We start from the raw sequence: 22,155 nt of genomic DNA, 5'->3' as shown, positions 1-22,155 counted from the left end.
CCACGGAGCTGTCTGTGGGATTTGCAGCAGGCTGGGAAAGCTGGGCCGTGGGGCAGCCTTCCCATTCATAGCAGGCTTCATTCACAGAGTATTAGGTCACACCGAAGCTCACCACCCCCTGCTGACCTTTGCAGACAGAGGTTGGCTGGGCCGCACCAAAGCCGAAAGCCAGGACACCCGAAAGCCAGGACACCCGTTAACCTGTGACTCCAGGGTGTGAAGGCCTTGGGCATCTGAGGCTCTGAATGGCAGGCGGAGGCAGGGGGAGAAGAGAAAGGGAAAGGAAAAGGGAGAAGGAAGGAAGGAAGTTGTGAATTTTGCCAGTTCACTCTGGATACCAACTTGTATGCAATGATTCGTGATGTTATTCCCCAAATGCAACAGTGCCTGTTTTAGTTCACACCTTCCCCTTATGTAACTCTAAATTCTTGAACTCAGAATAGCGTGTGATTTCTTCATTTTCTAAGGTCAATGTCCAAGACATTGAAACTTGAAGTTGTAGCCCTAGGTGCCATAGTAAGTTGGCCTCAGAAATGGAAATGGAACCCAGGTTAATTCATAACATCTTAAATCATTAGCATTCTGAGTTTCAAGCAGAAAAGTGGCATATAAAAGTGAAATGATTTTATTTGAAAAATGTAGCCAGCAAACTTCCTGAAATCCACTTAATTTTTTAATCTGCCTCCTTAAAGACTTTGGAATCCTTAAAAAGGAGGACCAGAATGTCAGAAATAGGGATGTGTGTCAGAGAAGGCTGAGTGTGTTAGGGATCACTTTGGGCTGAGCAGATTCACAGCCAGAGGACGAGTACTTTTTAGGGGATGGAAAACACAACTTCCTGTACCCCCGCCCCGCCCCCGAGAGTTCCTGGACTCTGTGGGGTGATCTGGGAAACCCTGCTGAGACAGGATGGTGGAGAGCTGGGGCTTCTGTGTGATAAAACATTGGCTGGGGATTGTTATTACAGCCCTTTTAGTATTTTCCTGAGGATAAGGGTGCTCTTCATAGAAACCTAATCTGTGGCTTCAAGCAAAGTCAGCTCTTGGGGATCTCGTAATGTTTGCAGAGCACATGATTTGTCATGCACGTGCTCCTGCCCCTCTCCTTCCGTCACACATCTACTATTTCCTTAGTTCAGAGACAATTTTCTGTCTTCTGTGAGGTCACTAGCATAGCGACAACACAAGTCCCTTCACTGGAGTAGACAGAATGAGAAAGGTGTTCAACCAGAATGAAAATCTCTCTTGCATTTACCGTTGACATAATTTCAGAGGGACCTCTGGGCAGCGATGTGCTGAGAAATCAGCTCTCCAGAACAGAAGTCCTGACTTATGGCCAATTTGCCAGTTTTCACGGGGTCATTTCCACCATGGCTGAGTTCATGATACCAACACGCTGTCATTGAACAGGGCAGTGGGGCGGAGTGTGCACATTGCGTCTGGCAAGCAGTACACGCTGGCTCCAGCACACTGCTGGCTGGACCTTGGAATATTTACATACGTGGTTGGAAGGTCCGCATGTTGGCACATACATGAACCTGATAGTGAAGACTTCTTCCGGGTTCTCTGCCCAGAAATGCCACCACCGACCAGGAGATACGCAAATTTTCCACACGTGCCAGTGCTTCTAGTGCTTGACACCTTGACTCTTGGAACCCTCTTGATTCTGACACCCTTCCAGGTGCCATCCTCAGCCCACTGCTCCTCCGGTTCTGCACTCCTGCCCGGGAGAGCGAGGCCATTTTACATGATGTAACTGCTGCATATTTCCATCTAGACCCCTCGCCCCACCTTCTGATGCTAACTGCCTATTGGGCTGTGCCATGGAAAATCGCGAAGACACTTCAAGTTCTACGTTTCTCAGTAGAATTTAGTACCTCTGCCCTATGAGAATCTCGCCTCCCCTTCCAGGTGGCACCACTGTCTTTCCAGCCAACCACATCTTAAAATTAGGCCAGGATTTCTGATTCTTTATTTTCCTTCATCTTCAGTAAATCTTGCCAGTTCCTGACTATTCCATAGCATGGCCGCCACCCACCCCTTGCTCTGTCCCTGTTACTTTGCACAAGTTACGGTCTTGCCCTTGCTCATCTGAGCCTCTGCAACTTCTCTACTGAATCCCTCAACTTTAACCCTCCCGGATGGCTGTGCTCCACACTGTGCTTTCTCTACCACACTTATACCTGGGAAATGGGGTCTGAGCTCCATAGGACACCATCTGACTCCTTCAGCATCAGGGGGCACCCTGCTGACTCTAACCCGTCTCTCATTCCCTTTATCATTGCTGCCCCAGTCATGAGCGCCCCTCTCACACCTCTTTCCCTCTCAGCGGGCTCTCTGCCTGCGACACCCTCCCAACGCTCTTAACTCCCCCTCTGATTAAAAATCCAGTGCAGTGGCTGGTGTGGCTCAGTGGTTGAGCGTCGACCCATGTACCAGGGGGTTGCCGGTTCGATTCCCAGTCAGGGCACGTGCCCAGGTTATGGGCCAAATCCCCAGTGGGGGGCATGCAGGAGGCAGCCAGTGGATGTTCTCTCTCATTGATGTTTTTAACTCTCACTCCCTTCCTCTCTCTCTAAAAATCAATAAAGAAAAAAAAAAATCCAATGCAAGCATCACCTACTCAGGAAGCCTTTTCTGATGCAGCCTCTGTCCTGGGTCCCTCCTGGGTCTTCCAAGGTATCTGCCTAGCTTTCTGCCATTTTACTCACATTGCATTTTAACGTTTCTTGTGTCTTTTTTCTCCACCATACTCCACAACTTGGGTGTCAGAACTGCATTCTGTTTCGTTTATATCTGCACTGCCTTGCACAGAGCCTGGCACACAGTACTGCTGAGCTAATGTGTGGCTGAATAAGTACATGAACAAATGAATGAGAGATCTATTCTGTACCCTTTGTATGCACTTAGCATAGGGTTGCCAGACTTACCAAGTAAAAATACAGGATGCCAAGTTAAATTTGAACTTCAGATAAACAACAAATAATTTTTCAGTATGAGTAGGTTCTAAATATTACATGGGATATACTTATGCCCCCAAATTATTTATTTGTTATTTACCCAAAATTCAAATTTAAGTGGGCATCATGGCTGACCGGATGGAGCGAAAAAGTGAGTTCACACCCAGAGGGAAGTTAACACAATGCAGAAGCTCACCTTGAACTTGACATCACGTGCCCTAGGGTTTTGCATAGACTGTGCCTTACACCTCCGGCTGTTCCGTGTATAAATATCACACCGTGTTCAGACGCACAGGCTTTGCTGTAACACCTCTGCTCTGTGCCACTGCGTACATGTATTGTTTCATCGCATGGCAGGGACATTTATTCTGTTCGTATTTGGGCACTATGGACAGAGGACCAGAGCTCATCGGTGAGTCACCTCATGGCATTCGCTGTGCTGTATGTGGTTTCTTGTTCTTAGATGGTGGTTGCAGGGCATTTGAGAAGGGAGCACGGATGTACACGTGGTGTTCTGAGATGAATGTGGAGATAGCAGCATGTACCTTCTTAAAATCACCTCGAACATGGGTTTGAGATCTTTTAGAGAGTTAGGAATTGAATCGTACCCACTCTTCGCTTTTCTGAGCACTGATGCGCCCGAGACCGAGCCTGCCTGGGAGAAGGACCTCAGACTGTCTCCAGGCCAATGAGCCTGTTTATCCAGCACGCTCACTGTTCAAGTATCGGATGACTGAAGCACTAGTCTGATTGAAGGACATTTCCCCCCAAATTAGAAACACCCAGCTTGTTAGCAGTTTATGCTTTAGACGATGAAAGAGGATATTTCTCCATGACTGGAAACAGAATTGAAAGGTGGCACATTTCATCTCTGACATTCTCTTTCCCCTGTCCCCCTCATGCAGAATTGATAATTATGAAAATTCCGTGGCTAGGAGGGTTGGGCAGAGTTCTAGATATTTACCCCTTTGGAGTCAGACATATTCTCTTAGGGAGAGCTGAATTCTAATGGCCGAAAGATTGGCCAAAAAAACAGTCATGAAACATTTTTGTGATCTTGTCAGTAAAGCGATGGTCCCTGATTGAATCCAGATTGAGCTGTTTCCTGTTGGCGTGCTAACCCAGAGGGCAGGCTCAGCCCTCTGCGCTGCCTCTAAGTCTGGGTTATTAAACACTTGTCTGCCAAGCCCCGCCCCCTCTTCTCTTAAACTAGAATTCAAAGGTATTGAGATATTACAAACAAAAAGGTCCTAAAGTCTCTTAAAGGGGTTATGTAGCTTTTGAATATTTTGCTGCAAAAGGAAACCAACATTTTAGTTTCTCCAGTCTGACCCTAAGGCAGAGCATATTTTGTGTTCACTTTTGTATAATTCTATTCCAAAACAATTCCAGTAACGAGTAGATCTTTTTTTTTTAATCCTCACCTGAGGGTGTTTTTTTCTTTTTCTTTTCTATTTATCTTCAGATAGAATGAGAGGGAGAGAAAGGGAGAGAGAGAGAGACATCAACGGGAGAGGGACACATCGACTGGTTGCCTCCCACACGACCCCGACCAGGGCCAGGGATGAACCACAACTGAGGCACGTGCCCTTGACCGGAATCGAACCCGTGACTCATTGATCGAGGACCGATGCTTCACCGCTGAGCCAAACCAGCCAGGACACGAGCAGATCATTTTTAAGTTTTTGTTTTTCATTATACAAATATACTTTATTTTGAACGTTGGTAAATTACGGCCCATCTTCAGAAACTGGGTCCTCCCCTTGCCGTAGCAAGTAAATATTAGGGGGCTTTGCAGATGTGCAGAAGGTGATTTTGGGCAAGTGCCCTGACACCTTAACACGCATTGTTCATCTGGGTGCGAGTGATTTTAGGCACCAGAGCAATTCCTGTACTTCATTTCATGACATTGCCACTGATTCTCACTCACGCCCTTAGAGGATTTTTTTTTTTTTTTTTTTTAATCCTCACCCGAGGACATTTTTCCATTTTTTGCTCAGATAGAGTGGGAGGGAGAGAGAGAGAGAGAGAAACATCGACGTGAAAGGGACACATTGAGTGGCTGCCACCTGCACGACCAACCAGGGCCAGGGACAAACTGCAACCGAGGTACGTGCCCTTAGCGGGAACTGAACCCGGGTCTCTCTGGATTGCAGGCCGACACTCTAACCGCTGAGCCAAACCGGTCAGGACAGAGGATTTTTTAAATCGAAATATTCAGAGGATTTGATTAGCTGTTCTGTTAGCTCAAACACAGTTCTTCCTAATTTACAGATGCAGACACTAAGGAACAGAAACCATTAAAGGGACTTCTGGGGATCAAGCATGCACATTGAGGTATTTTTCAGAGGCAAAGGCGGACTGAAAGGAAGCGACTGGGTTAATGAGCAACATGATTCCATTCCCAAGGGAGAACGTGGCTTCCTGCCAAGTCCGCTTTCTGGCAGGAAAAGGGACCCACTTCATCAGGTCCTCTGACATGCATTTTTCTCCGTGTTCAAATTTTTGGCCACATCAGTGCTCAGTGAAAAATTAGTTCTTTTAAATAGTTATTCCTTACAATAAGAAAAGATTTAGTTTTTAATTGGAATTTGCGTTGTGAGTAAAATAAGAATCATCAAATTACAGAAGTGTCTGGTAAGGGAACCCTGCCATTGTCACGAGGTAAGGAAGCGTGATTTAGAGTTACAGCTTGGCTGTCCCCGCACACTGAGAAGCCGTCCCTTTCCTTCTGGCTGTTGACATTTGGCACTGAAGTATATTCTCTGACTACCACTTTTTAATGTTATCAGGCTGGTAAGAATTTTGCCCGGATTTTTGAAATGACTAAGCAAAACACGAAAAACATCCCTTAAGTTTGGTATTAAGAAAGAGACCAAAGAACTATAGATGTTAGAAGATAAAAATTAACATTATATTTTAAGTGTTCATTTTTCTTTTTTTTAAGTGAAAAGTGGCAAATGTGAATTGTTTTAAATGCGTCACAGTGACTTACTAAGCTAACAGTTTCCTACACTTTGTTCATTCTAACCTTCTGCAAGATGCTGTGAGGATAAAGGGACGTTCTTTTGCAAATGTCGTATACCTTATCCTTCTTTTGGAGTTTTATAGCATATTAGCACATTAAAGATTCCAAGGTAAAGCAGTGTGTTTGGCTTGAACTCTGTAGCTCCCAAACTCGACCACAGGACCTTTTGATTTGGAACTAGTGTTTTACCGCACACACTTAGGACAACCCTGTACCAAGCAGCTAATGTAATTAGGCTTTGAAACAATATACCTTTTTCATTTATTGCTTCTGGTTAAAGTTAATTGAAGCTCCTGGGAGACAGATGGGTACTATTAGGCCTGTTCTGAAACTACATATAGAGTGATAAAGAACAGTTACTAAGCCAGCATCTGAGTCAACAGGCTAAAGAAACATTTGGTAATTTGCCTGAATGAGACCTCTCATTTTAATAAACTGAAAGTATCTTTCCAAATTAAATAAAGAAATAAAGTCACCCAGCACATCAGCTGGAGCGTTCATACTAATTCCTGTTAGCAGTTAGACATGATGACACTAAGCCGTCCTAACCCTCCTCCGACAGCGACTGCCACTGCTTCGGTCCACAGAGAGCAATATCGCCTGCGAATTTCCTCCCGGTGCCTTAGTTCCGACGGGCCAGATGGAGGAAAAGCAAGCATGCTACTTAGTAAGCACAGGTCACCATTTAGAGATTCAGTTCTCTCTTCTCTAACCCTCTTCTTTAATTTTCACATTCGACTATTTCAATTTAGAAGAAATCGATATAAAACAATTCAAACTGGCAGTCAATTCAGAGACATTGCCTGGCAAGTCTTTGCATCACTTCGAATGATTATTTGCTTTAGGCAAAGAGTCTCTGGGTAGGTCATCTTCCCTGGTGTCTGTGAAGGGCAAGTTAAACTCTGAGTACAGCATCTGTATATACTTTCGTAAGCGCAGCTTTATTGTGGGATGTAAGGCAAACCTGTGTTTTTCTTTAATCTAATTCTCTACCTTTTATACTCAGATTTTATCACTAATCACTTCTTAAGTAGTATGGTTTGTGCCTCTAAGGTGCAGTTATACCTACTAATATTTCTCAGGTTCATTTTCATGTGACGATTGCTTCTCATGAACAAATGTATTCTCTTGTACATGGCATGTCTCCAGAAGGAAGGGGTGATGCACCCATCCACCCTTTGCATTACTCCCCACGGATCAGCCCAGGGCTGCTTGGTACAGTCACTTCGCAGTCAACTGTGTTGATTGCTGATGATATGAAATAAGAAAGTGTATTGCCTTCCATGGACTGAAGAACACCAGGTCTTCATAGATTTCCATGGAGAACATATACCTACCATGGCTGATTTCTCAGGCTATCAACATGATGTCCACTGGTTCACACAAACCCTAAACATTTAGCAATCAGTTGTTCAAAGCTAGTATGAGTCAGCTTCAGCACACCACTGTAGGAGCTGTCTTTAAGAATGAGCTTGAACAGCCCAGTCTGTGTGGCTCAGTGGTTGAGCATCATCCCATGCATCAAGATGTCTCTGGTTTGATTCCTGGTCAGAGTACATTCCTGGGTTGCTGGCCTGATCCCCAGTAGGGGGTACACAGGAAGCAGCTGATCAGTGTTTTGCTCTAATTGACATTTCTCTCTCTCCCTCTCCTTCCTTCTCTCTCTAAAATCTATAAAAATACATTTTAGAAAAACGAGATTGAACAGACATACAGGTACAGAGAACAAACTGACCAAGGAGCCTAGAGGAGAGGGGTATTGGGGTCTGGGTGAAATAAGATAATGGGATTAAGGAGTGCTAATTGGTAGTTACACAGCAGGCGTGGGATTTAAGGTGAAGCATAGGGAATATAGTCAACAATGTTGTAATAACTATATGGTGCCGGGTGGGCACTTGAATTATCAGAGGGAACACTTTGAACACCCGAAACTAATACAAAGTAGTGTTGAATTCAAACTGTAATAAAACATTTTTTAAAAGGATGAGTTTGAAAATTTGCTCTGCTGCAATACAAAGGAAATGATTGATAACATTTGCTAAACTCAATCCTGGGGTCATAGAGAATATCCTTGATAAAACATGCCAGTAACCTAGTTCCTGGTAGGGTAGTAAATAGAGCAAATGTAACCAGGATGAAGTGATGCCTCTACTTCCAGAGAGGAAGGAAGCATCACCACACCACCACCACCACCAAGCACACCACTCTGCACTCACAGGTGAGGGGACGGCCTTACATGACTTGTCGGGAAATTAAAGACGAACAAGGGAAAGCATGACAGGCTTGGATTCAACTATTTCAGTTTTCCTTTAGGGCAGTGGTTCTCAACCTTCCTAATGCTGCGACCCTTTAATGCAGTTCCGCATGTTGTCTGTGGGGGGATCTGCATGTGGGTGGACCCCCCTGGAGACGGGTAGAGGAGCCGTGTCTCGGTTCCTAAGACCATCAGAAATACGTGTTTTTCCATGGTCTTAGGCGACCCCTGTGAAAGGGTCGTTCGACCCCAGAGGGGTCGTGACCCACAGGTTGAGAACTGCTGCTTTAGGGTGTCATTTCTCTTGCTCATAGCCATGCGTTTATTGTACAGGTTGAAGGGGACCAGCTCCCTCCAGGACATACGGTCAGCCAGTATGAGACCTGTAAGATCAGGACCATAAAAGCCGGCACCTTGGAGAAGCTGGTGGAGAATCTGCTGACAGCTTTTGGGGACAATGACTTTACCTATATCAGCATCTTCCTGTCGACGTACAGAGGCTTTGCCTCCACAAAAGAAGTGTTGGAACTACTGCTGGACAGGTAAGAGTGTGAAAGGGCTGTGTGCAGAGTGAGGGATGAGGTTGTGCTGAGAGACATGGATGAGGGGTTAACCGGAAGGGGCGGAGCAAATGGCATGGGAATTATCCAGGAGCCACTTTACGGTCTATTTCTGATGATGACATCTCATTAAAAAATCTATAAAAGAGTTGGGAGTACATGCTGTAATCCAGACTCAACTGTTTATAAATTTCAGTTGAAATTTATTTACTACTATTTACTTACTATTTGCCACCCTAAAAATGTCCCCATGTTTTTATAATTTTATCTGATTTCAGTAAATAATTAACCAGAACTCTTACTGGATTGTCGTGAGAATTAAATATGCTAATACGTGTGAAGTGTGGAGCTCAGTGTTAACTCCGCAGGAAGCAGCAATGAATGGGAGCTATACAGTGGCTGATAACAACTACCAACAATCAGTGTGCTCGGCTGCTCTGTGGATTTGCACATAAATGTCATCCTTGATCTGTGTAGTAGAGCAGTGTACATTGTAGTTCACACACCGATAATTACACTTCCCCCTTTATTTTTGTTTTATTTATAGTTAAACTTTGTCTTTTAAAAAAAAAGCCAGATGAGTGTTTTAGAATCATGAGAGTTCTCACCCAAATCCTTATATTCTGAGGTTTCCTGTATAAGAAAGGAAATGAGATAGGATGTTTTCGTTGGAGTTGTTGAATACTGACTTTTAACTAGGTTTAAAAGAAATTGACAAGAATATGTCCTCATGTTAAAATTCTTATACCATAGGAAGGTTATAAAAAGGAACAGGAATGTTTTCTCATATGGCTACCTTTTCCCAAATAAGTTTCATTATGTATAAAAAATATGTAGAAATAGAAAGAAAAAAATTAAACAGACCATAATCTAATTAGGCAGATAACACACGTGAAGATTTCAAAAGTAGAAGTAATCCCTGTACATAGTGAAAAGTTCAAACAATTCAGAAAGTTATAAAAATGAGAAATAAAACTTTCTTTTTCCCTAAGTCCCATTGCTCCTAGTTAATCTATGCTGCATACCATTCCCTGTGTATTCTTCCCAAATTTTTCTGGGTGTATGTACATATACATATATGCAAATTTGTATAGATATATATCATATATATGATATTTATTACATATAGGTTATATACTTAAATATGATATGAATAGAATCATAGTACACATTCTGTTCTTCAATTAAAAAAAACTTATCTATGTATCTTGGAGATTTTTTTGTTCATTAAGGGAATTAACATATGTAAAGGGCTTATTAGAACTGTGGCTGACATATTGAAAGCTCAAGAAACAAACTACTGTTATTTCAAAATCAGCACATGTAGGTAGATTTACCATATTCCTTTTAGTGCTTTATGGTATTTATTGAGGTGATTATTTTGTGGATAGACAGTTAAACTCTCTCCAGTTTTTTTTTTTTAATTTATTATTATTTTTTGAAATTTTAAACAATGCTGCCAAGAGTGTCTTTGACTATATACCTTCTGAGTACCTGTTTGAGAATTCTGTAGGATGATTTCATAGAAGAGTGATGGATAGGTCAGAATGCATAAGCATTTCAAGTGCCCTCCGGAAGGTTGCACCATCCACACTTCTGTCCACAGAGAAGGAGGGTGCCTCTTCCCTCTTCCCTCACTTTCCCCACACCCTTGCCAACTCTGCCATCGAAACCATCTCTACATTGTCCACTAAAAAATAGTTTGTTTTAAAATTTGTGTTTTTACATTTATGAGTGAGGTTTGGAATTCTTCATAATACTTATAGGGCATTTGTGTTTTCTGTAAACTGTCTTTTCATATCCTATACTTATTTTTATTTTGGACCATTGGCATCTAATTATTGATCATCTAATTATAACTCTGTTGTATATTAACAAAATTGGTTTTTGCTTATCATATATTAGAAATGTTTTTTTCTATTTTGTCCTTTGGATTTAAAGTTGTTTATTAGTATTATTAATATTATTTTTTATGAAGACATTTAAATATTTTCATGCAGTTGTATTTATCAGTCTTAAAGGCCTTTTAATAGTCAACTTTTATTCTAATGGGAATAAGATTATTGATAACGGTTTTTCTCAAGATATTCTCCGTATAGATGCATACAGAATGAACTTATGTGGATCATATGTTCTGTATATTCAGAAACATTCACAGAATGTCTCTCCTTATTCTACACTGATCTGATCATGGTAACTCTGGGTTTAGGAAGTCCTGTAGAATTTTGCATAGCAGTAAGCCTGGAGTATAAACCTGTGGGATTAGTGAGTCTTTTTTTTTTCATAGTTTGTTTGCTTCTATAATACCTCTCACCTATAAATAGAACCTGAAGAATTATGTGAATTTTCTCTTTGCTATTTTGTATTTATAAAAAGGCTGCAGTATGCTAACTGTTGGCAGGAAGTATGAGGAAATAGGTCAGCACAGCAGAACTCCTACAGGTTTTTTTGGAATGGGTGACCTCCTCTTCTTCTGGGGTAGCTCCATTGATCATAGGCCACAGATGGCCACCGTCAGTAAGGGAGCCCACCTGAGTTCCAGCTGTCCATGGCAAACAGTGGACAGACACTCAGGAACTAGAATGTTTAGTCTATGACTCGTGGACATCCAGCTTTCATTTGGCGATTTAAAAAAATCTTCTTTGTTCTCCTGTCATAGACATGTTTGGATTTATAAATATTAACTAGATGACAATTAACTAGAATCAATATGAATTCAAATTACATTGAATTCAAACAATCAGGTAAGGCACAACTGAATGAAGAGTTAAGGTTTATCTTGAACCATTTGGATAACCTGGCCTTGAATCTAATCTTATAGTTTGTATTTTTCTTGCTTCTGAGGTGAGTGGCATCGGCAGGTCCTGAATTGAACACTCAGTGCAGCAGGACACCCTATGGGTGAAACAGAAATGTAAGACTCAGTTAGTCCTCACCCTTGTGGTAAATTTACTGTGAGGTTGCTGGTACCGAACCTCCAGAGACCCTCACTTGCAATACCCGCTACATTATTTATATTCATAATTTTGTATCCTTTTTCTTGGAGAGGACCCCTCAGATTACATATGCTGACCCCGCAAAACCTGGACCCACCCTGAGAACTTTGTATCTTACTGCAAAAGATAAGGTTTACATTTATGAAACAAGTAGACAAACCACTTAAGATGGTATAAAAATGAAACTCTGAGATGTTCTGCAGACGTTCAGAGAAATAAATCCTATTTATCTTGCTTTCTCTGCAGAAATTTGGGATTGTCCAGATATGTCCAAACTTTAACACGAATATTTCTTCCTCACTCCATTTTCTACTCACACTTCGATCTTGTGACCAGATGTTAATCTTTGTTTCTTTTTAACTGAAACGCAGATTCTGTGCAATGGCTGGGTTCTTAAATTGATTAGGGAGGGTTTCAATGTCTATGATGGGGAGGTAAGCAATTAAGTTGCGTGAACTTACCTTTTCTGAAGATAAGCTGGATATACTATTTTCTTGTTAGGAAATTATAGTAGACTAATTTGTGAGTCTCCAGTATAATTTTAAAAATAATTTCTCTTGGTTTCATAATAGATTGCTTATCTGTTGTGAAATCGACACTGAAGTTATTGGAGGATGTGCTAATCCTATCCAGTCAAGAGTGGATTGAAGGCAGATGGTGCTGTATTTATTTCCCTCCAGAGGGGAGCTTATTTGCAGTCCAGATTTGATTTTCCTTAAGACTTCCAATCACGTGGCTTTTCTCCTAGGGAACTGTTTGCTTTCTGTGATTTAAAAAAAATTTTTTTTATAATTTTTTTTTTTATTCTGCTAATATGAGCCTTTATGTTTGACCAGTAGACAGTGGCTTACAGTCCCAAGTGGCTAATTCCATGTGTTTACTCTACTCTGTACGTGGGGTGATCAGCAATGCACAAGGAACCCTGCTTTCTGCGCTGCTCACCGTGGCGCGGTCACTTCCAGGCTCCCTGCCTGCCTTTCGGTCTAAGAGAAAGTTTTTGGATTGTGGTTTAGCTGTTTGTGTTGGGCCTTTGAGATTTTTTTTTTCTTCTCGAACTTCAGACATGCATTCCATTTAAAAGTGTATTCTTCCCACCACACTATTAAAAAAAGGTAAGTTTTCTCTGAAAACACCCAGTGTCAAATGTAAGGAGAAACCGAACTCTCTAGTGATCCTCACTGAGAACCAAGAAATGTTTGTACAAACATCTGAATTTTTCTTCAGACAGCTGTCGCACTGGCTACTTGGGAGCTGTTTCTCAATCATTCTCTCTTTCTCTGGTCGGCCGTTCTGAGATCAGGAGTAAGCAAAATGCCAAGAACGAGCAGAATAGGGATGAACTAGGTCCCCAGAAATGTGCACCGCGTCACTAATGGCACGCAGGTCACAGTTTGGAAAGGACTGAGCAGTCATCGGAATCATCCCTTCATTTCAAGCTAGTTCTCCCGGTGCAGGACTCCTGGAGAGGATCAAGGTTGGAGCCATCAGCACGCATTCTGTTTTAAGACCAGTCTGGCCTGAATTTGCTTGCTTAGGTCACGAAAAGGAGACCGATTCAGTGGGTCTTTGAACTGTTTCTTCTCCCATGTTTGCTTGCCCTGCATTTCCATAGGCCTTATCTCATTTAGTTGGTTTGTCATTGTCCTCCCCTGTTTACAGATACGAGGCACAGAAACATCCCATCAGTAAGTGCAGAGCTGGGATGGAGACCTCTGTCTTCTGCCTGGTAGCTCTTTCCAAGGGAACTGTATCACCTCCCCGGGGTTTGTCACTGTCGGGTCCGGGGGTCTGGAGTGTTTCTGGCTGTTTGATGTGCTCAGGCCCAATCCGGACCTCAGTCTGCTCCTTCCGAAGGAGGCTCTTCTTGGAGGTCAGGGGTACAAGTGAGACAGCTTGGGAGGTCTGCACAAATACGTCACCGCTGTGGGGATGGTGATCGTACCTCCATCCTCTGTGGCAGCTGGCGCAGGGACACCTTCACATGTAAGAGATAAGCAGCAAGAAATGGAGCTGCCCCGGCCGGCGAAGCCAGTTCCTCCGCAGCACAGGGACGAGTTGATCAAATACAAAATGAAAACCTTGATTTGGTCCCATAAACCTGTCCTAAGTGCCAAATGTGCTTCCTTGTCCTTCCAGAGTTTGGGGATGCTTTGGGGGAAAAGCAGATTTCCTTTCTTTGAGTCACGAGATTTATGTGTGACACACAGAGCACAGTGGCGAAGGCTTGGGAGTCAGAAAATGAATCTGACTTTGCACCCCTTCATGCTCTGAACACTGGGCCAGTTCCTTTCTTCTACTAGCGTCCGTTTCCTTATCTATAAAATGAGGATGAAAAATAAGCCTGTCTATAGGGTTACTGTGAGGTTTAAGCTTCATAACATGAAGTGCTCAGGAGCTGGCAAATAAGAGATTACCGTTAGTTTTGCTTTTTTCGTGACACTTCACTCTTCGAAATTTCCTTTCTTCTTTACCTTGCTATTTCCGGACCGTCTCCCTTCCTCAGAGACCGTATCTGTCTTGTTCACTGCTCTGTCCTTAGAGAGGAATGTTATTTGGCAGTAGGTGCTCATGAATGGTTTGTCTGAAATATAAATAATGGTTATATTTCTGCCTGTTATCAGCACTTGCATCGGAAGGTGTAGCGGTGAGCATCACCCAGCCTCTGCCTACCTCCAGTGGGAGAGACACAAATCTGTAAACCCATGCCATTGTTGTCAGGGCACTGAGGCTCGACGTATACTTAAAAAAAATTAAACTTTATTTATTTTATTGTTTTTTTTTATTTTTTATTGGTTTATCCTCACCCAAGGACATTTTTGCATTTATCTTCAGATAGAGTGGGAGGGAGAGAGGGAGGAAGAGAGAGAGAGAAACATCGATGTGAAGGGACACATCGAGTGGCTGCCACCCGCACCCCAACTGGGCCGGGGACAAACTGCAACCGAGGTACATGCCCTTAGCGGGAACCGAACCCAGGTCTCTCTGGTCCACGGGCTGACGCTCTAACTGCTGAGCCAAACCGGCCAGGGCTAAACTTTATCTTTTAGAGAATTTTTGGCTCACAGCAAAATTTAGTGGAAAGTACAGAGAGCTCTCATATGCCTCCTGCTCCCACACATCCCTCCACCATCAGTGTCCCCTACCAGAGTGTTTACAGAGTGTACCATTTGTTACAATCCTTGACATGTCATTGTCACCCAAAGTCCATAGTTATTTTAGGGTTCACTCTTGTTGTTGTACACTCTTGGTGGGTTTGGGCAAATACATGATGATATGTATCCACCGTCACAGTATACACAGGGCATTTCCATTGCCCTAAAAATCTGTGCTCTGCTTGTCCTCTCTCTGTCCACCCCAGTCCTTGCAATCTGATCGTTTTACTGTCTCCATAGTGTTGCCTTTCCCAGCATGCCGTATGGTTGGAATCATACAGTATGTAGGGTTTTAAGATTGGCTTCTTTCACTTAGTAACAGGCAATTAAAGCTGCTCCATGTCTTTTCGTGGCTTGGCAGCTCAACTTCTTTTTACTGCTGAGTAAGACTGCGTTGTCTGAATGTACCACACTCACCTACTGAAGGACATCTTGGTTGCTTCCAGGTTTGGGCAGTTATAAATAAAGGTGCTGTAAACATCCAGGTGCAGGTTTTTGTGTAGACATAAGTTTTCAGCTCCTTTGAGTAAATACCAAGGAGCAAGATTGCTGAATCAAATGAGAAGAGTATGTTTAGTTTTGTAAGAAACTGCTAAACTGCCTTCCCAAAGGGCCATCTCATTTTGCATTCCCACTAGCAACGAACTAGACTACCTATCGCTCCATATCCTTGTCAATATTTGATACTGTCCTTGTTTCAGAGTCTGGCCATTCTAACAGGTGTGTAGTGGTATCTCATTGTGTTTTTAATTTGCAGTTCCTGATAGGCATATGCTATTGTATGTCTTTTCATGTGCTTCCTTGTCATCTGTGTATCCTCTTTGGTGAGGTGTCTATTGAGGCCTTTTGCCCATTTTTAAATCATGTTGTTGTTTTCTTATTCTTGTTTTAAGAGGGTTTGTTTTTGTATGTTTTGGATAACAGTCTTTTATCAAATGTGTCTTTTGCAAATATTTTCTCCAAGCCATGTCTTGTCTTCTCACTGTCTTGACATTGTCTTTTGCAGAGCAGAAACTTTTAATTTTAACAAAGTCCAGCTTATCATTTTTTTTTTCTTTCATGATTTGTGCCTTCGGTGTTGCATCTAAAGTCATTGCCATGCCCGAGGCCATCTAGATTTTTTCTCCTATGTTGTCTTCTAGGAGTTTTATAGTTTTATGTTTTCATTAGGTCGGTGAGCCATTTTGAGTTCACTTTTGTTGAAAGGTGCAAAGTCTGTGTGTAGATTCATCACGATCATCATTTGTTGAAAAGACTGTCTTTGCTCCATTGTGTGGCCTCTGCTCCTGTGTCAACAATCAGTGACTATGAGCTGTTCTCCAGTCCGGTGACCAGGTTTCAATCTTATGATGAGCCTGTGCCCCTGGACTGTGACCTTTATCAGTATTTCTGAGTTTGTTCTTTTTCTCCCTCAAGGAAAAGATACCTTGGGTGGTGGGGGGTGGAGGTGGATATATTCCTTCCCCTGGGTAGGTTAGGCTCTGGTGAAACCCCAGCAGTTAGGCTCTGGTGAACTGGTTTCCCCCGAGAGCAGGGCTTATTAAGAAGAACTTGAGAAGCAAAATGGTTCCCTTTCCCCTCCCCCTGCTGGAAGCAGGAGATTTTTTTCTCCAATATTGACTGTGAAACCTGGTCAGGCTCCTGGAGGTAAACCTCACAGACGTATCATGGTGGCTTGTCTGTAGTTTTTGTCTTTCCGATGTGTCCACATTGAGCTCCAGCAATGAACCAACTGCAGTTCAGGTTTCCCTACCCTGGCGCTGATTCTGTGGCGATGTCTGCTCCAATAAGTTGAGATTCTGTGTGTCACCTGTCTGTGTCTCCAGTTTGGGGACAGTGGTTTGCCCTCTGACCTCATTTGTCTGATGGATCTAAGAAGAGTTGTTGATTTCTCAGTTTGTTTAGCTTTGTACTTGTTACTAGGATAGAGTGGCTACTTCTAAACTCCTTACATGCTGGACCAGAAACTGGAAATCCTCTTTTGCTCATTTTAAAATTGGGTTGATTGTTTTCTTATTGTCGAATTTTAAGTGTTTTTGTATATTTGAATGAACAGTTCTTTATTAGATATCTTTTGTAATTTTTTGTCTCCCTGTCTGTGGCTGATCTTCTCACTTTCTTGACTGAATGTGCACTTTTAAGAAAAACCTTTCTTCCCCTGGGAGCTGGGTGGTGGTCGTAGTAAACTTCTTTAAATTGCTCGCAACACAAATCCATTCAGCTCGCAAATGCTTTCTTACCATGAGAAGCTGGGTAAGCATTTTTGAGATGCATACAATATGTTCCAAATTACTTTTTGTAAAACTTCGCTTAAAAATAATTGAGTTTTTTTTTTTTTTTTTACTTAATTCTAGAATTAGACTGGGCACTTGCCAAACATTTCAATTTGTGCTGGCATGTAGTGCTCATGAGATTCCCTTCCTTCCTTCCTCTTAGTAGGAGGCAAGCCTTCTAATATCTTCCCTCTGCTCTCCCAAGTCCAAGGAGAGGGGGTTAAGAGCAGAGAGCACTCCAGGGAGCAGATACTGGAATTTAATCTACGCTGAGGGTCTCCCAACAGCTGACCGCAGGGACCCCGGTCCCTCCAAGATGCTGGTCTCTTACAACACTAACACTTATATTAAATGTCACCGTTAAACTCGTAATATGATTTTTCCTATACTTTTGTTTCTTCTAAGAGTTATTTATGTTTACCTGCTAGTATATGGGAAAGTTGTTCAGACTATTGCCATACCATCTCCTTAATTTATTTTAGTAACTCTACCTCCCATCCCCACCCTCCAGAATGTGGAGAGAGGAGCTTTCGTCCCACCGAGCATGAGAGAGCTGAGACCGATTTGTCAGCTGGCTCAGGCTGCTCACCCCACTCGCGGAGTGGGGAAGCTTTCAGGAAGTCCCAACATCGCTTCGTTTTCTCTTCTAGCTCAAAATAGAGACACAGAGCATATCCTGACTAGGGTGAGAGTTTCTTAGAAAACGAAGGCCATTTCTTAGATTTTTTTGTTATAGCAGATGAGTTGAAATGGATTTTCTCTAAGTTTGGGTGTCGATGACTCCACCATAGTCAAGAAAGCCTTTGATGTGATATATGTTGTGGGTTAAAAAAGAAAGGCAGATTGCTGAAAGATAAATTGGACTCAGATCATATTTCCTGTGATTATTAGGAAGATGAAAGTATTTGCTGATGGAAAAGAAAAGAGGATTATAACAAGGGCTATGAGAATCTTTGGGTATGGAAATGCTTCTGACATTGAAAACTTTTATAGGGCATGTACTTCATGAAAGGTCCCGGGCACTTGCTGGCTCATGCTTTATTTGGTGGGGGGAAAAACAGTTTAGAAAATGAAACTATAGGAAATATAACATTTATAATAATTTACATACCCATACATAACAGGCAGAATAGTGTCCCCCCCAAACACATCTAATCTTAATTTAAAAAAAATTTTTTTCCTTTATTGATTTTAGAGAGGGGAAGTGAGAGGGAGAGAGAGATAGAAACATCGATGAGAGAACATTGACTGGCCGCCTCCTGCATGCCCCCCACTGGGGATCAGGCCACAACCTGGGCATGTGCCCTGACTGGGAACCGAACCTGTGACCTCTTGGTGCATGGGTCAACGCTCAACCACTGCGCCACACAGTCTGGACAAACACGTCTAATCTTAAAACCCAGAATTTATGAATATGTGGGATTATATGGCGAAGCAGAATTAAGATTGCAGATGGAATTAAGATGGCTAATCAGCTGTTTTAGAATAAGGAGATTATTAGATGATCTGGGTGGGTCCAGTGGCGTCTCAAGGGTCCTTAAATGTGAAAGGTGAAGATAAAAGAGAGTCAGAGGGAAAGCGTTGAGGCCAGAAACAGGATCAGAGAGATGCTATATTGCTGGCTTTGAAGATGGGGGACAGGGCCATGAGCCATGGGATGCTGGCAGCCTCTAGCAGCTGGACAAGGCAATGGATTATATCCTCCAGAAAGGAATACCTGCCGACACTGTGATTTTATCCAGGGAGACCCCTGCTGTACTCCGACCTATACAACTATAAAATAATAAATTCGTGTCGTTTAAGCTATTAAATTTGTGGTAACGTTTTGTGGCAGCAATGGAAAACTTACACAACATCAATAACATTTTTGGTCTATTAGAAAAGTTGTTCACAATTTGATAAGAAACCAGGAATTCTTGTCAGGGAGATAGTGGGGCTCATGGGCTCAAGAAAACTGAAGGCCAGCTGTTGGTCGACCTGCACCTTTGTCCTGTTCAGGACATCACAACTGTTCAGCCGTGACCCCTGCACTGGAAGCCGGGCTGGGAACAGACGTGGGGCGTGGCCTCAGCACCACAGGCTTTTCACTCTTCCCTGCCTCCATCTACACCATTGCTCCGTTACCCAGCGAGTTCACTTTGGTTCTGCTTTAGAATTATACCCAACCATAGGCACACGAGGTGAAATAGAAGTAAGTTCTCTTCCCTGCTTGGCTGGATGTCTTTGGTTACTCTGTCTTTATTTTTGCCTAATGGACCCTGCTGTCACCCAGCAGTGCTGTGGGACCCTCTGGGAGCTGCGGGGACCCCAGAGCCCTGGCTTTACAAGGTAGCGGGGCGGGGGCTCTGTTCGAGCAGACAGCGTTGGGTGCTGTCACAGGCTTTTCCACGGACCGAAACCAGGCTAGCTTTCATTTCTTGAAATAAGATAAACATGTAAGTGGCTTTTTTCCTCTTGGCAAAGGGAGGCAAGACGTACAGTTATCCTTCTTTTTTAGAAAAGAATACTAACACTCTCAGCAGGTTTTTAAATTTTTTATTTTTTATTTTTTATCCTCACCCGAGGACATTTTTCCATTTTTTGTTCAGGTAGAGTGGGAGGGAGAGAGAGGAACAGAGAGAGAGAGAGAAACATCGACGTGAAAGGGACACATCGAGTGGCTGCCACCCGCACAACCGACCAGGGCCGGGGACAAACTGCAACCGAGGTACTTGCCCTTAGCGGGAACCGAACCCGGGTCTCTCTGGACCGCAGGCCGACGCTCTAACCGCTGAGCCAAACCGGCCAGGGCTCTCAGCAGGTTTTTAAAATGTGCTTCTGTTTGGAAACAAAAAAACAAAACTGACAACAACACTGAAAGGCAAGGAGCATGCATCCGAGTGGTAGCTGGAAACGTGAAAACGCAGCCGCGCCCGTCTGAAGCCGTGCTGGGACCGTCCTCTAGGGGCTGGTGGGGGGCTTGGTCACCACGTCCTTCGGGAATTTGCTAAAAACTATGGACCCTCTCTACAGAGAAAAAGCTCATTGACAAATGTTACATGGTGTTGAGGTTCCAGACTTCCGTAAGTTCATCCATAGGGCCTCTGTGTTTGACCCCCGCACCCCCCAGGCAGAGCCTCTCACCATGGGTGACAAAGGACATGCATCTGTGATGGCGACTATGCCACTGTGAGCTGGAGCAGGGCGTTTTTTCTAGCTTATGTTATGATGGGCAAGTGTCCTAAGTGTGATTCTGAAAAAGAAATTCCTTCATTCTATTAAAATATATTTAATGGTTTTAAAAAGTGCATCTCTGAGTCTTTAAAAGGAAAGGGACTGGCTGTTTTTCAGTCACTTTATGTTTTTTTCAGTCATGTCACCATGTTTAGTAGGTTTATTTTAATTCTCTCCACAACCTATCAAATTATACAAGGACAATCTTTAGTTCATTGTATTGTGACTTTAAAGAAAGATTTTGCCTGCATTGTCTTTTTTTTTTTTTATTAATTTGTTTTTGGTACAGATGTTTCTCTTTTTTCTCCCATCGACACCCTCCTCCCTATCCCAACCCACACTTTATATTTTTTAAAAAATCACTTTTATCTCACTTGACATTTCTTTTTTTTTTTTCCTATGTGTGTGTGTGAGAACTTAACTCTTGAGATGACATCAAGCCCCTTGTCCTGGGAAACAAAACTCTTTTGCTTTTGGTCTCTGCTGAAGTTGCCCGTAAGCACCAGTTTAGATAAAGTGGTGCTCCGTTGAGTTTTTGTCGGCACGGGAGAAATTAGGAGCCCTCACCGTGCTGGAGGACCACAACCCTAACCTCGTGTGCATTGCGTGGGGCGTTTCACAGGATTTTTTTTTTTTTTTTTTATCCTCACCCGAGGACATTTTTTTGATATTTTGTTCAGACAGAGCGGGAGGGAGAGAGAGGAAGAGAGAGAGAGAGAGAAACATCAATGTGAAAGGGACACATCGAGTGGCCGCCACCCGCACGACCAACCAGGGCCGGGGACAAACTACAACCGAGGTACGTGCCCTTAGCGGGAACCGAACCCGGGTCTCTCTGGACCGCAGGCCAACGCTCTAACCGCTGAGCCAAACTGGCCAGGGCAGGATTCTTGAAGAACTGTTCATTAGCACGTTTTTGTGGTTGGGGAAAACTGAGCCACCGGCGTGGCTGATCTGTTAATAACACATCCATTCATCTTACACCTGAGAAAATGTTGACTTGTTAACGGATTCTGTGACTGTCAGTGTGCCACCTACTCCCTGGCCCCCAGGCCTTACCCCGGGTCCTCTGTTGTCCTTCACTGTGACCGCACAGAGTGTTGTAGCCTGCTAACAAGATGACTGTGTAGACTTGGTATGAACTGAAGTGCAGGGAAGGGGTACTGATGAGCCACTGAGCTCGGGGGACAGAAATCGGGCCAGAGAAAGAAATGCATGACAAAGACTTGGAATGGAAACTGGAAACCTTACAGCAAGGGTGTGGAGGCCACCACACCCAAGAAATAACCTTAAATTTGGATGAGAAATAAGTTATAGCAAGAGACACCTTTTTGTTTTCTTGCTCTGGATGAATAGTTCCTACACATCTTTACCTTTTTCTGGGTCTCCACGTGAGGTCGTTGTGGGTGGTGGCTGGGTGAAGATAGTGTTGTCAGGGAAAATTTTGTAGATTTTTGTAACTGTCAAGTGAAACAGAAATACCGGGTGCTTTTTTTGCTACTCATGTTGCCTGAACTTGCAGGGACTGCTATGGAGATAGCCCGCAGAATCGAAGGGCAAGGAAGGTGGAGGGCTCTTCACGACACAGGCCCGGAGGGGACGAGGGCAGCTCCTTCTGGGTCTTCTAACCCTTTCGAACTCTGGCAAACGTTGCTTGGAGAACCGGACCTTCTAATCAGAAAGCACACAGCTGGGTTCTCTGCTCAGTGTTGCCGGCTCC

General features: G+C 43.2%; 1 protein-coding gene across 2 annotated transcripts in view; it reads left to right on the top strand.

The window, feature by feature from the left end:
- RGL1 (ral guanine nucleotide dissociation stimulator like 1) overlaps positions 1-22,155 on the top strand; it is a 225,632-nt gene that overhangs the window by 137,019 nt on the left and 66,458 nt on the right. For both annotated transcript variants that reach the window (XM_036272600.1, XM_036272601.1), the window contains one exon: positions 8,575-8,783. In XM_036272600.1, coding sequence (XP_036128493.1) covers positions 8,575-8,783 — 209 coding nt within the window. The remainder of the gene's footprint in view (positions 1-8,574; positions 8,784-22,155) is intronic.

Source organism: Molossus molossus, unplaced genomic scaffold (genome assembly GCF_014108415.1).
Source record: "Molossus molossus isolate mMolMol1 unplaced genomic scaffold, mMolMol1.p scaffold_m16_p_20, whole genome shotgun sequence".
NCBI classification, from domain to species: Eukaryota; Metazoa; Chordata; class Mammalia; order Chiroptera; family Molossidae; genus Molossus; species Molossus molossus.
The sequence above is the reverse complement of the archived record's forward strand: the minus strand, read 5'-3'. Positions and strand labels throughout refer to the sequence as shown.